General features: G+C 43.5%; 2 protein-coding genes across 5 annotated transcripts in view; both read left to right on the top strand.

The window, feature by feature from the left end:
• Positions 1–8,170, top strand: part of SHC4 (SHC adaptor protein 4) — a 65,916-nt gene extending 57,746 nt beyond the window's left edge. For all 3 annotated transcript variants that reach the window (XM_019533633.1, XM_019533632.1, XM_019533631.1), the window contains exons 10-13: positions 510–570; positions 2,313–2,492; positions 4,440–4,693; positions 6,913–8,170. In XM_019533633.1, the coding sequence (XP_019389178.1) occupies positions 510–570; positions 2,313–2,492; positions 4,440–4,693; positions 6,913–7,068 (651 nt within the window). In that variant the 3' untranslated portion in view covers positions 7,069–8,170. The remainder of the gene's footprint in view (positions 1–509; positions 571–2,312; positions 2,493–4,439; positions 4,694–6,912) is intronic.
• A 2,173-nt stretch (positions 8,171–10,343) lies between these two features.
• CEP152 (centrosomal protein 152) overlaps positions 10,344–12,127 on the top strand; it is a 53,460-nt gene continuing 51,676 nt past the window's right edge. For both annotated transcript variants that reach the window (XM_019533629.1, XM_019533628.1), the window contains exons 1-2: positions 10,344–10,554; positions 11,385–11,516. In XM_019533629.1, the coding sequence (XP_019389174.1) occupies positions 11,421–11,516 (96 nt within the window). In that variant the 5' untranslated portion in view covers positions 10,344–10,554; positions 11,385–11,420. The remainder of the gene's footprint in view (positions 10,555–11,384; positions 11,517–12,127) is intronic.

Raw genomic sequence — 12,127 nt, 5'->3', positions numbered from 1 at the left:
TGTAATAAAGTAAAAAACAAAGGGTTACTCGTTAGGGAAAGCAGAGCTTGTCTTCCCAGTCCTGTTGAGCATTAACACTTTGCTAGACAACAGATATGAAATGAGGTTAAATTGGTTTCTGATCATTTTTACAAAGTGCTGCAACTATTGTGTACGCTGCAAACATAGAGCCAAGCTTCCCTGTCTCATTCAGATGCAGTAAGACTTCCCACTTATCAGACACTGGCAACATAGCATGGTTTTTAAGCCTTGCATTGACAGCCATGGATTTTAGAGTCATGATGGGGATTAGGGCCTGTATAACTGGCACAGCCAGTGGGGAGTACAGCATCACTGTACCGAATCTTATGTGAGGTGGTGGGAAAATTGTTCCCCTGGAGACCAAGTATGTATGGTGGATTTCTCAGTTATCTGGAACCTGATGAACTGGTAAGAGTATATTATGAAGATAGCTGAAGTTCATTAACAGCTGGCATCCTGTGCAATTAGTTTGTGTGATTCTTTCACAGACAGGCAGCCCCAGATGCATCAATATATATGAAAATTATCTAGAAGAAAATAAAACAATGGGTATGTACTCTGTTTTCTTACTCATGCATATCTAGATTTAAATTGCGCCAAAATGTCTGGAAGTGTTGCCCATTCACTTATGCTATCATAGTGAAAAGTGTTGTGCTGATTTGGTCATTACTAGTTCCCCAGCTGAGGGGTGGACAAAAAAGCCTTACAGTTTTTTCCAAAGGGTACTAATCTATTTTAATGTCTGCTGGCAGACTTGCCAGTTTTACTTGTCATGACACCGTACAGTAGCCTTTTGTTATTGTATTCCCTTTCAGAGTCTATGAGAAAAAAAGATGCTCCTCTGCTTTACTAATTCTGAAACTACCCCCACAGGCTGTACAAATTCCTCCTGGGATCCAAACTGTCAGCAAGCCTGTGACATTCCTGTGGGGAGCAGGTCTGTCAGCTCAATCCCAGCATTACAGACTTAGTTTCAAATCAATCCTGAACTTTGTTCCCTCACTTGAGATTCCATCTGTTTCCTTCCTTATGGCTGTGGTGCAGTTACTGGGAACAGTTACCTCCACATTGGAGGAACTTGTTTGCTCATTTCCCAAAAGATCAAAAAGTTCCCCATCCATTTTTAGCTTTCACTTGGCACTGTGGATGTCATGGGACACATTTCTTTGGCTCTAGCCCTTTCAGTACACAATGAGGGTCTTTAAAAAGCTCCATCTGCACTCTCTTAGGAGCTGTTTTACACTTTTTCCAGGGTGTAGTTTGATTTCTTTGTCTGTGGTGTTTCTGTATTTGCATGTTTAAAGAAGAATCAGCTAGTGTCTACGTATAAAGGGTAAATAGATCAAATAATAAATCTGCAGAATAGCATAAGTGCATGTTGTGTAGCTGATTAACATGAATTTATTGTTGTATCCAGCTGAGGAATACTTTGTCAGCCCTCCTGTATGTTAGGACTATTCTGATTCTCCAGGCAGAGTCACAAAGCACCAATCCACTCCATCCTCCCAGCCCACAGGACTAATGATGGAAAGATGTCTCTCATTTTCCCAAGATGCTCCTAAATGGGGTGGGGCATTTTACCACAAATGGCTGAGAATGTGTAGCATGTCCCTCCTTGAACAAAAAAACGCACTCTCTTCTCATTCTGGGAGCAGGGACCCTGTTAGAGCGAATGGATATTTTACAGAGGAATCAAGATAGAAGCATTATGAAAAATTAATTTATTTGGGATTATCCAGGGCAGAATAAACAAATCATCCCCAGACAAGAGTTACTCAGTGACAGCGCACTTGAAACTTTGACACCAGGCTGAGAAATCTAAGTAAAAGCTAGGAGGACCTCTTGCTTTTACCTCTTTTCACCAAGCTTTCTATAGATACATAAAAATAATGCTCCTGCCCCTATCATTTTAGTTTAGTGGGTATATTGAGGCACACCCAGCAGTCACTAAACTCTGCTGCCACCATGAAGGCCAGTGGCCCAGTATTGGCCTATTGTTTGTTTTAACGTTTACCACTGATTTCAATAGGAACAGAATACAGTCAATGCTAAGCATTTTTCAGACTCTCACCCTGACTCCTTTGGGTTTCTTTACGGAGCTGTTAGTATGCTGAATGCAGTACCTTTCAAAAATTAAGCAAAGATGTATAGTTTGGCACATTTTTCTTCTTTCTAGTGAAGGCATGAAGTGGAAAATATCAAAACTACATCGTTTGAGACCCAGCTGTGGAGGATTAAAAAAAAATCTGCTTTAAAAATGTAGTACAGTGTATATGGCCAATTTATTTCAGGTAACTGCAGTGAGCGAATGCAGAAGGCGAAAAAAGATACAGCATTGTCAAAACCTTCCTGCAAAGTGGATCTCTTTGATGATCCCAGTTACATCAACACTCAGACGCTGCAAACTACAGTCTCTACTACTAGAGGCCTTGCATCGACGCAGAGCTATGGAAGCCCGCTGCATCATGGGAGTAGGTTCATATTTCAATGACGCATATTATCTTAGCCTCAACAGACGGGGATTTGTCCACTGAATGCATTGGGAAAGATTCTGTTTTCTCCATAATAATTCAAAAGAGAGAAGAAACTTGAAATTTTGCTGTGCTTTTCTTCAAGCCCCCTCTGGATTTGGGAAACGCACTCTGAAGGGAGCCATTGGCCTAGGAATTATTTGCAGCCTGACTGGCCAGATCCCAACCCAACCATTGTGGTTACCAGAGGCAGACATTTCTCCATTTTGCACAGAGCTGATGTAATACTTCCCTTTTGGCTGCATCAGTCAGATTGTCTTGTATTCCTATACAGGCCTGGAATCACTCAGCGTGACTCTCACAATTAGGTGCGACATGCTTTTTACTGTCAGCCAAAGGAAAATGAAGAATGAGGTCCACAGATAGTGTGGCTAAAATCCAAATTTGTTTTGCAGGGAAGACCTGAGTGTTTTAAAATGGAGGTGCCAAAAATATGGCCTGTGGAGCCATTTTCTCCAATCTATGGGTATCCCAGAGGGGCTGAGAATTCAGGGATGGGACAAGTAGGCATGGGCCTGCCACTGCGGGTAGCCCTTCTTGGCAGGAGGAGTGGGGGGTGAGTGATGGCTGTGCTGACACAACACCACTTGCATTGTTGTTGCTGTTTGCCCTGCCAGTGTCAGGCCCAGGGCACAGAGGAAGTTTGACACCCTGACTTCAACAGGCTGTTTAATTACAAATAATCAGTTTGTGTTCAGTATGCCCCTTCTTGGTGAGGTAGTAATTCAATAAATGAAAGCAAGCATGCAAACAGATAACTAATGCGTTTTGCCTGTGGGTTTTGCACCAGGTAGAATGCTTTCTAATTTATATGACTCTAAAGATATTTTTGCCACTTGTAAATTTATGTATATTAACGAATTAGAAAAAATAAAGAGGTAGTGCAGTGTTCTCCATTTAAAGTGCATAGGTTTGGAATGGAAAATCTCTGTTTTACCCAGAATGTGCACTTACCCAAATGTATTTGCAGTATTGCTCCTGAATGACAGGAACAATGTATGCTTAGCCTTTGCACCTTATGAAGGTTCTTGATCTTGTTACTTGAGCCTCTTTTGCCTCTAGTACCAGCCTAGAAATTAATGAGATCTGATCTGTTTAGGGCTGCTATTAGAAGTCTTGGGATTAACAGCTACTAATCGATTTTGCCAGTTATACATGTTGAACCATGCACAGTTCCATTACAAAGTGGATCAGGAGGCTGAAATGTTCTGTGTACTTAAGTGGTTTATACACTTAATGTGCAGATAACTAATGTTTGTTATAATGTAGACAATAGGCAGAAATTGAGACTGGCGTCACATTATGAAGATAAGCAAATTATGCACTTATCTGACATTCATGTAAGTGGAGTACCCTCTACATCACGGGTGGGCAAAATGCAGCCTGGAGGCCAGATGTGGTCCACCAGGCCATTCTATCCAGCCTGTGGGGCCCCTAAAATTTTAGAAAATTAATATTAATCTGCCCTGGGCTGGCTGTCACACGGCCCTTGATGGCTTGCTGAAACTCAGTAAGCAGCACTCCGCCCAAAATAATTGCCTGCCCCTGCTCTACATTGTTATGTTTTCTGTTACCAAGTAACACATGGCAATTGATTAGCTATTTGATGGGTCTCGCACCTTTCTTTCTTAGTTCCTACATTTTTTAAATAATAGTGATAATTTTACCTAACTCACTGGGATGTGAGGATTTATCTGTGTATAATTCTTTGAAAATATTTAATATTATTACTGTCTAGAAGACTGGTTTAATCACAGCTTCAAACTGAAATTATTCCAATCTCTAATGCATGTTCCATTGCTATAAAAATATGCAAGCTCTTTCTTTTAGGGATTAAATTTTAGGTGAAGGATCCGCTTCATCTCCTTTCCTTTCATTTAACTTTAGAATTACCAGAAGCTGGTCAGCAGCGTACCACAAGCAATATGGCTAGTCTCTGTGTTCCACCACAAATAAAGCAACAGCTAAGGAGTGAAGATTGTTACCATGGCAAATTAAACAGGAAAGCAGCAGAAAGTCTTTTAATCAACGATGGGGATTTTTTGGTGCGAGAGAGCGCAACATCACCTGGTCAATATGTATTAAGTGGATTGCAAGGGCGGCAGGCAAAGCACCTGCTGTTGGTGGATCCTGGAGGCAAGGTATGAGTAGTCCTTTCATTAAAATGTCACATCAAAAGGTACTAGTTTTCTCAAATATTTTTAAATCAAAATGCATATTTAAATGGCACTCTATTGAAGCTAATGGCAGTTTTGCCACTGACTTCAGTGGTAACAAAATGTCATCCCGATGTAAGAGTTTGAGGCCAGAGCTACACAGGCCAGTAGGTTGTCCTATGTGGATGTCATTGGTTGCCCTATGTGGATGTATAATCAACATATTCCTTGATGAATATGGAATGTTACTAGTTTTATTGTGTTAAAAGCTAAATATGCTAATAGCATCAAACAACAAAGTAATATATTTTCAGACACTGAAAAGGTGAATGGGAAGAGTCAGTTTTATGTCACCTGAAATCAGCCCTTTTATGGCTTTTCTTCCTCATATGACTAGAGTGAGTAAACTATGAAAGGTTTTGCTAAGGGGACTGAGAGGAAACACTTCTGGAGAAAAAAGTGTGGCTTTGCTCCTCTCTGCTTTTTTCTTCCCCGCTCATTTCTACATACATTCATTCCCTCAACTTTCACATGAGACCCCTGCTTCCCCTTCTTCCTCCACGGTGCTCCCCTACATGTTCAGTGTGTAGAATGGCATCATAGCTGCCTGTATATCAAACAGTAGGTCAGCTTTTATTTTTATTTCAGATTTTATTTCTGGCTGACACAAAGCTGTAAGGAAAATCAATTGGCAGAGATAGAGATAGCAATACAGCATTTTAACTACTCTTTCTGTAAAGCCAGAGGTCTGTGTTAACACCACACTGCCAATCAGTCCTGCACCCATTGAATTAAATGGCTTAAATTTATGTTGACTTCCATGGAATGGCTTCAGATCTGTGATTTTTTTTTTTAAAGTAAACAGTTTCATAGTAGCTAGGGCCAGGAGGGACCTGAACAGATCATTTAGCCTGACCCCCCTGCCACAGGCAGGAATGAATGCTGGGTTCACAAGACCCCAGACAGGTGATCATCCAAATTCCTCTTGAATTTGCCCAAGGTAGGGGCGAGGACCACTTCCCTGGGAATTTGGTTCCAGATTTTGGCCACCCTAACTGTAAAATATTGCCTTCTGATCTCTGACCTGAACCTGTTCTCCATGAGCTTATTACCATCGTTCTTCATCACCCCAGGTGGTGCTGGGGAGAAAAGGGCTCTACTTATTTGCTGTTGATCTCCCCTGATTAGTTTGTAGGCAGTCACCAGGTCCCCCTCAGTCTCCTCTTGCTGAGGCTGAACCAGGTTCAGGTCCCTCAGTCTCTCCTCATAGAGCCTGTCCTGCTGCCCTCTCACCAAGCGGGTGGCCCTCCTCTGAACCCTCTCCAGGCTGGCCACATCCTTTTTAAAGTGTGGCGCCCAGTACTGGACGCAGTACTCCAATTGCGGCCTGACCAAAGTCTCATAGAGGGGGAGTATCACCTCTCTGGACTGGCTTGAGATGCATCTTTGGATGCATGACAAGGTATGGCTGGCCTTGCTGGCTGCAGTCTGGCATTAGCGGCTCATGTTCATCTTGGAGTCAGTAATGACTCCAAGATCTCTTTCGGCCTCTGTGCTTTCAAGAGGGGAATTCCCCAGCCTGTATGTATGCTGTGGATTCCTTCTCCCAAGGTGCAGCACCCTGCATTTATTTACGTTGAACCCCATCCTATTCTCATCTGCCTACTTTTGTAGTCTGTCTAAATCTATTTGCAGCCTCTCTGTCCCTTCAGGTGTGTCCACCTCACCCCACATCTTAGTGTCATCAGCAAACTTAGACAGTGTGCTTTCTACCTCCTTGTCCAAGTCGCTGATGAAAATGTTAAACAGTGCAGGACCAAGCCCTGGGGTACCCCACTGCTCACATCTCGCCAGGTTATGTACAACCTGTCCAACACTACTCTTTGGGTGCGCCTCATCAGCTAATTTTTTACCCATCCAACTGTGTAGGCATCAATGCCACAGTTGCTTAATTTATTGATGAGGATGGGGTAAGAGGCCTTCTTAAAATTTAGAAAGACTACGTCCACAGCAACACCATCATCCAAGGATTTAGTTACTTGGTCATAAAAGGCAATTAGGTTGGTCAGGCAGGACCTGCCTTTGATGAACCCATGCTGATTGCCCCTGAGCATGATCTCCCCTGCTGGCCCCCCACAGATGTGCTCCTTGATGCTTCTTTCAATGTATACTCAAAATGTTTTCTTTTTTTTTGTCTTTCCCAGGTAAGAACCAAAGACCGTGTATTTGATAGTGTGGGTCACCTTATTCACTATCACATGGAAAATAATTTGCCAATCATCTCTTCGGGAAGCGAAGTCTGCTTGAAACAGCCAGTAAGAAAAGAGAATAACACAGGACACATGCAATATAACAAATGACCTTATTGGATCTCCTGATTCTCAAGACAGTTTGTTTATGAACACTGCATTGACTATTACGAAACTTCATTACACAAAGCCAATTCAAAAACTATAAACTGCACTTTTCAGTTGCTGTTCCAGAAGAATTTTTTTGTGTTTGTACATATGAATATATGTATATGTGTATATCTATGTAGATCTGTAGAGATCAATATGCATAGCTATATAGATATATATAGTCTTAATCTTAACAGAATGAAACCTAGACAGTGAGAGAACCATTTGTGGAAAGGTACTATAGACATGTACAAATGTCACCTGTAAGGTCATACTGAATCAGGAACTATTGAAAAGCACAATTAAACCTTTACATGCAAATGCTCACTTGAACAAACTGCTGGGACATTAGTATGTGCCTTTTAGTCGTGGAATTATTGGAAACAAATATTATTTATATTGGATTAGTTTTGAGTGTTTAGATGAAGATGTGTAGGCATAGAACTATTTTCCAAAATAAATATAATTTGAATATGACAAAATGACAATTGATTATTATAGACACTAACTATATTTCATTTTGCTTATAACAGCACTTTAATAGCAAATAATGTTTAAGGTGATTTGCCTACACAATACAGAAGGGTTGACTGATTTCTTAGTAAAAACAGTTTTTTATCACTATCAGATTGCTTGAAGATTTGAGATTATGCAACATTTACAAAATTGAAATAAAAATAGGTAAAATAATTTTGGAATATAACTTGTTACAGAACAAACATGCTAGATCCTAATATTTTTGTGTCTTGCATCTGGTTTTACTATTATTGCTGATTAATGCCAGAAATGTCTCTTTTAAAAGAAGTAGCTGAATATATTTTTCATTGATTCCATAGATGTTTACAACATAAGAAGCTGAAAGAAACAGATGATACATTTTGAGTGAAAAAACTATTTAAAAAAACTGTTTGCATGTGCTGTAGTTTATTATACACTTCCCCAATGACATAATATCTTCCTTTTTCACTTAGATTCCAGTTGTTCATAAATGTGGGGAAAAGTCTTTTAAACAAAGCATACAGAATGCATTTTGTCACAATAAATACTGTAAATCTGAATGAACATATATTCAGTGTGTCTGAGTGAGACAGTAATTTCTTGGGGATTCTGATCAAGGATCAATATTTAATCAGTAAACGGGTGGGAAGGGATAACATGGGAGTGGAGTCAATGGTCTGGTAGACACTGGCCAAAGGATCCTTCCTTGGTCTTAAGAGAAGTGATGGTTTTTAGTACAATCGCAAAACCTTTCTTCCCCATCCCAACTAAGTCAGTTCTATCAGTCTATGGAAGTCAGACGTTGCATGGATGGTACAGCAGCAGCTGGAGGAAAACGTTTCTCTGCAAAAAGGAAATTCTGTGTCCTCATTCAGTATTAACATTACATAGGAAAAAAGGTTCATAAAATAAAAAAGTGAAAGTTTGGTAACTAAAGGCAGTGACCTCCATTGAAAAGAAACTTTGGTTTAAAGAACAAAGTTGATCCCTTTTGTATCACTAGGCCCGAAGAAGCTATACTCCTTCATTCTAGTGTAATAGTATTATTAGCTTACTGAACTTGCCTGTGCCCACTGAAACAGAGAAAAACGTTAAAGTATTACTTCGGTTCATAGCTGGGTATTTGGCTTGGTTCAAATCCTGGGCTTTCAGTACAGAAGCCCAGCCTTATTTTTCTCTCCTCACAACAAAGGCTCTGATCTGTGCAGAGTGGTTGCCAAGAGCTGCTAGTTGAATTGGGTGGATTTGCAAAACGACTTGGCACAGAATTTGTGCTGGGTTTGAGTCCCTGATACTGCCTGACCTCTCAGTCTGGGTTTGACCCCCAAGTGTGAATCAGAAAAGACACCATCTTTTCTGGCATGTCTGGGAGAGAGAGAACAGCGCGCAGCTGTTTGAATTTCCCATTGAACCTGGTGTTTGTGGTGTGAAGAGTGGTGTTCTTCCCCCGGAAGGGTGACAGACAACGAGCTGGTAGAACAACCCTTCTGCTGGGCTTGATTGAGAGCCTCCCACACCTCTCTGAAAGACAAAACTTTTCCAACACTCATAGACATCTTATTCAGAACAGGTGCAGGTGCAGCTCAGAGAAACGGACTGAGCCCCTCCCATGAAATCCGAGTAGCTGGATTCAGATCAGGGTTTGTGGCTTAGGTCTCTCTGGGGTACCACTGAGTGAGCCTTGGGAGAAACCAAGACAAGAGAAGCAGTCTACCTGCACGCTGCTCCAATCCCCACACAACGCCTCCGCATGGGCAACTGGCATCAGATTGCCAATGGGGTGGGAGGGGGGGTCCCCCAGCAGCCGATCGCCAGCCAGGTGCAGGTCCCCCAGTGACCAATTGCTGCGCTGGCAGCGAAACTGGAACTGCACTTCTGGTTTTGCAGCTGGCACTTCCAGGGGTTGCATGGCTGATCTCAGGGGGTGCACATGCACCTGGTATGCACCCCTACACATTGCCAATGTGCCTCAGTGTGGAAAAGAGAAAAGCAGCCCACCGGCACTAGAGCAGGGGTGGCCACAAGGGGCAGGGGTTTTACATGAACCCCGGGGACTCAGTAAATGGAGGCAGCACAGCCTTTTGGCAAAGACCAAAGGGGGCACATGAATCCCAAGACCTCTGCGCTTGCCCTTGGGCTGGCATGTAGGATGCCTGCCAATGGATTTGGGAGCATCTGAAGTCCCAGGGGAGAGCCTGGGTGGGAGGATGCTTGTGGGCTGTAGCATTAGATTGATTAAGTTCAGCCTGCTCAACCAATATGGTTTTGGGAATAATTGAGTTCTGCTGGTTCGATATGATTTGGAACTGATTTGACCTGGAACACGAAATACATTAATTAAAAAAAAATGAAGGCAGCCTCAGGACGCTACTGGGACCATCCAAGGCGCTGGGGACAACCTGCAGCGTTGCCAAGTGAGAAAAAAAAGCGGCGCTGCCTCTAACAACAAGCCCAAGGCTTTCCAAAGAGAGGAGTGCGGGCGCTTCTCACCCCGCCACTCCCATAAGATTAAAGGAACTTTTACAACAAACCAAACCCAATTCCGCTTATTGTAAGTGCGCTGGGCAGCGCCCAGACGCCACTAGCAACCCCGGGCAGAAGCACTTCCTCCTCCCATCCCACTACGTCACACCGAGAACAGCACCCCCCCCGGCCGGCCCGGGTGCTATTGGCTGAGGTCCGCAGCCAATGGGCGAGCGGCGGCTCTTCCCGCGGCCACCCGCGCTTGCTTTCAAACAGCAAACAGAGGCGTTTGGGGGGCAACCGACCTTGCTCCGGGAGCGAGGGCAAGTCCCGCCCCTCGCGCCAGTCTCCGGGAGGCGAAGAGCGGAGTTCTGGGCCCTGGTAGGGGGTTTCCGCTGTCACTCAAAGCGGCGGGAGAACCGGGTTCGGGTGTCACGCGGAAGAGCGCCCGGGGCTTCTTTGTTGCCCGGAGGCCGAGCGGCCCCGGTGAGTCCCGGGGCGGTGGGGCCGGGCCCCGCCAAGGCTGAGGGGTGGAGCGGGGCAGCGTCTCCCCGGGAAGCGTGGTCGCGGGTAGTCTTGGCGTGACGGGGGCGACCTGCTCCTCGGGCCGTGTTTGCTGGAAGGCCCGTACCCCCGCCGGCATACATTGAAGCCCCTTAAAAGTCAGTTATTATTACAATGAACATTAAATCCGTCACTCAACCATTTCTCGCACATACCCCCAGACATGTCTGCCTATCCGAGGGGTATGCCCACCGCAGTTGGGGAGCCCCTGCCCTAACGCCGTTGGCACCAGCAGGATGTGGGTGTGATGGACGTAAAATTTTGAAGTTGGTTCAAAGTTTTGAAGTGACCGGAAATTTCTTGCTTCGGTCCTAGTTGGGCCCAAAGCTCTGGAAGCAACGTGCGTTCAGCTTTTTGCACATCTGTGCTTTGTTTAGCTGTACCTTGGGCTACAAGGACAGACTAACCATCAGTAGGAGAAAGATGGATTTATCTGCCTATATTGAATGAATACTTATACAGCCCCCTAGGAGTTCAGTGGGTTGAGATGATGCAAGGATGCCTTTTTGGAACATAAGCAAACTCTGACTCTCTGTGTAGAGGGTATATATTTTAAAGGCTTCATTTATGTGCGTATTTTAATTCCTGAAACACTAAATTCTTGGAGGTTAACAGCATTGCTAATCCATCAAAGTGATGCAATGGAAGATCAAGTTAATGCATGGATTATTTACGTGATTTCTTTGAGTAAGTGTTTTTCTGTAGTCACTCTTTTGGTGTTAATATGTACCTTTTTCCTTCTCTTGTGACAGGCTCTTTTGGATACAAAACCTTGTTCTTAGAAAACAATGTCACTTGACTTTGACAGTGGAGCTCTGCAAACTCAACATGAAGAAGAAGAAGAAGAAGAATATGACCAGGAGGACTATGCAAGGGAGCAAGAGGTGAAAACAAATAAAACATTTAAAGTCTGATTTAAATCTCCCTTTTCACTTATTCTATTTACATTTTAATTTATTTTGAAGGATTAGGGCTCTGAATTGATAATTCCATGGATTCTTGAAAGAACATAGCAGTACACTTGCACTCAACAGTTTTACAGTATTTTGTTTTTAAAAGGATTGCAATTGAGCATCTTGGTTTTTAGCCTCGCTTAGGAGAAATGTAGTCTACTGTGGTCACAGGCTTGAGTGTATAAATTTTCCAGAAAATAGTGTTGTCAGTACTGGTATTCTCATCTTTGGAATTGAGGCAGTTCCTTGTCTGCCTATGTTGGGTATGTCTACTGCCATTATTCTACATGTGAAATTGAGAAGTATGTTGCATCTTAACACCTGGGTGGCAAACTGGCTCCAGGGGCGCACCCAGAGGGTGTTGGTGGATAGGTCAATGTCGACCTGGGAGGGTGTGGGCAGCGGAGTCCCCCAGGGCTCCGTCCTTGAGCCGGTGCTGTTCAACATCTTCATTAGCGACCTGGACGAGGGTGTGGGGAGCACCCTGTTCAAGTTTGCTGATGACACCAAGCTGTGGGGTAAAGGGAATACACCGGCAGGCA

This window comes from Crocodylus porosus, unplaced genomic scaffold (genome assembly GCF_001723895.1).
Source record: "Crocodylus porosus isolate Cpor-Errol unplaced genomic scaffold, CroPor_comp1, whole genome shotgun sequence".
Lineage (NCBI taxonomy): Eukaryota > Metazoa > Chordata > Crocodylia > Crocodylidae > Crocodylus > Crocodylus porosus.
This window is presented reverse-complemented; position numbering and strand designations above follow the sequence as displayed.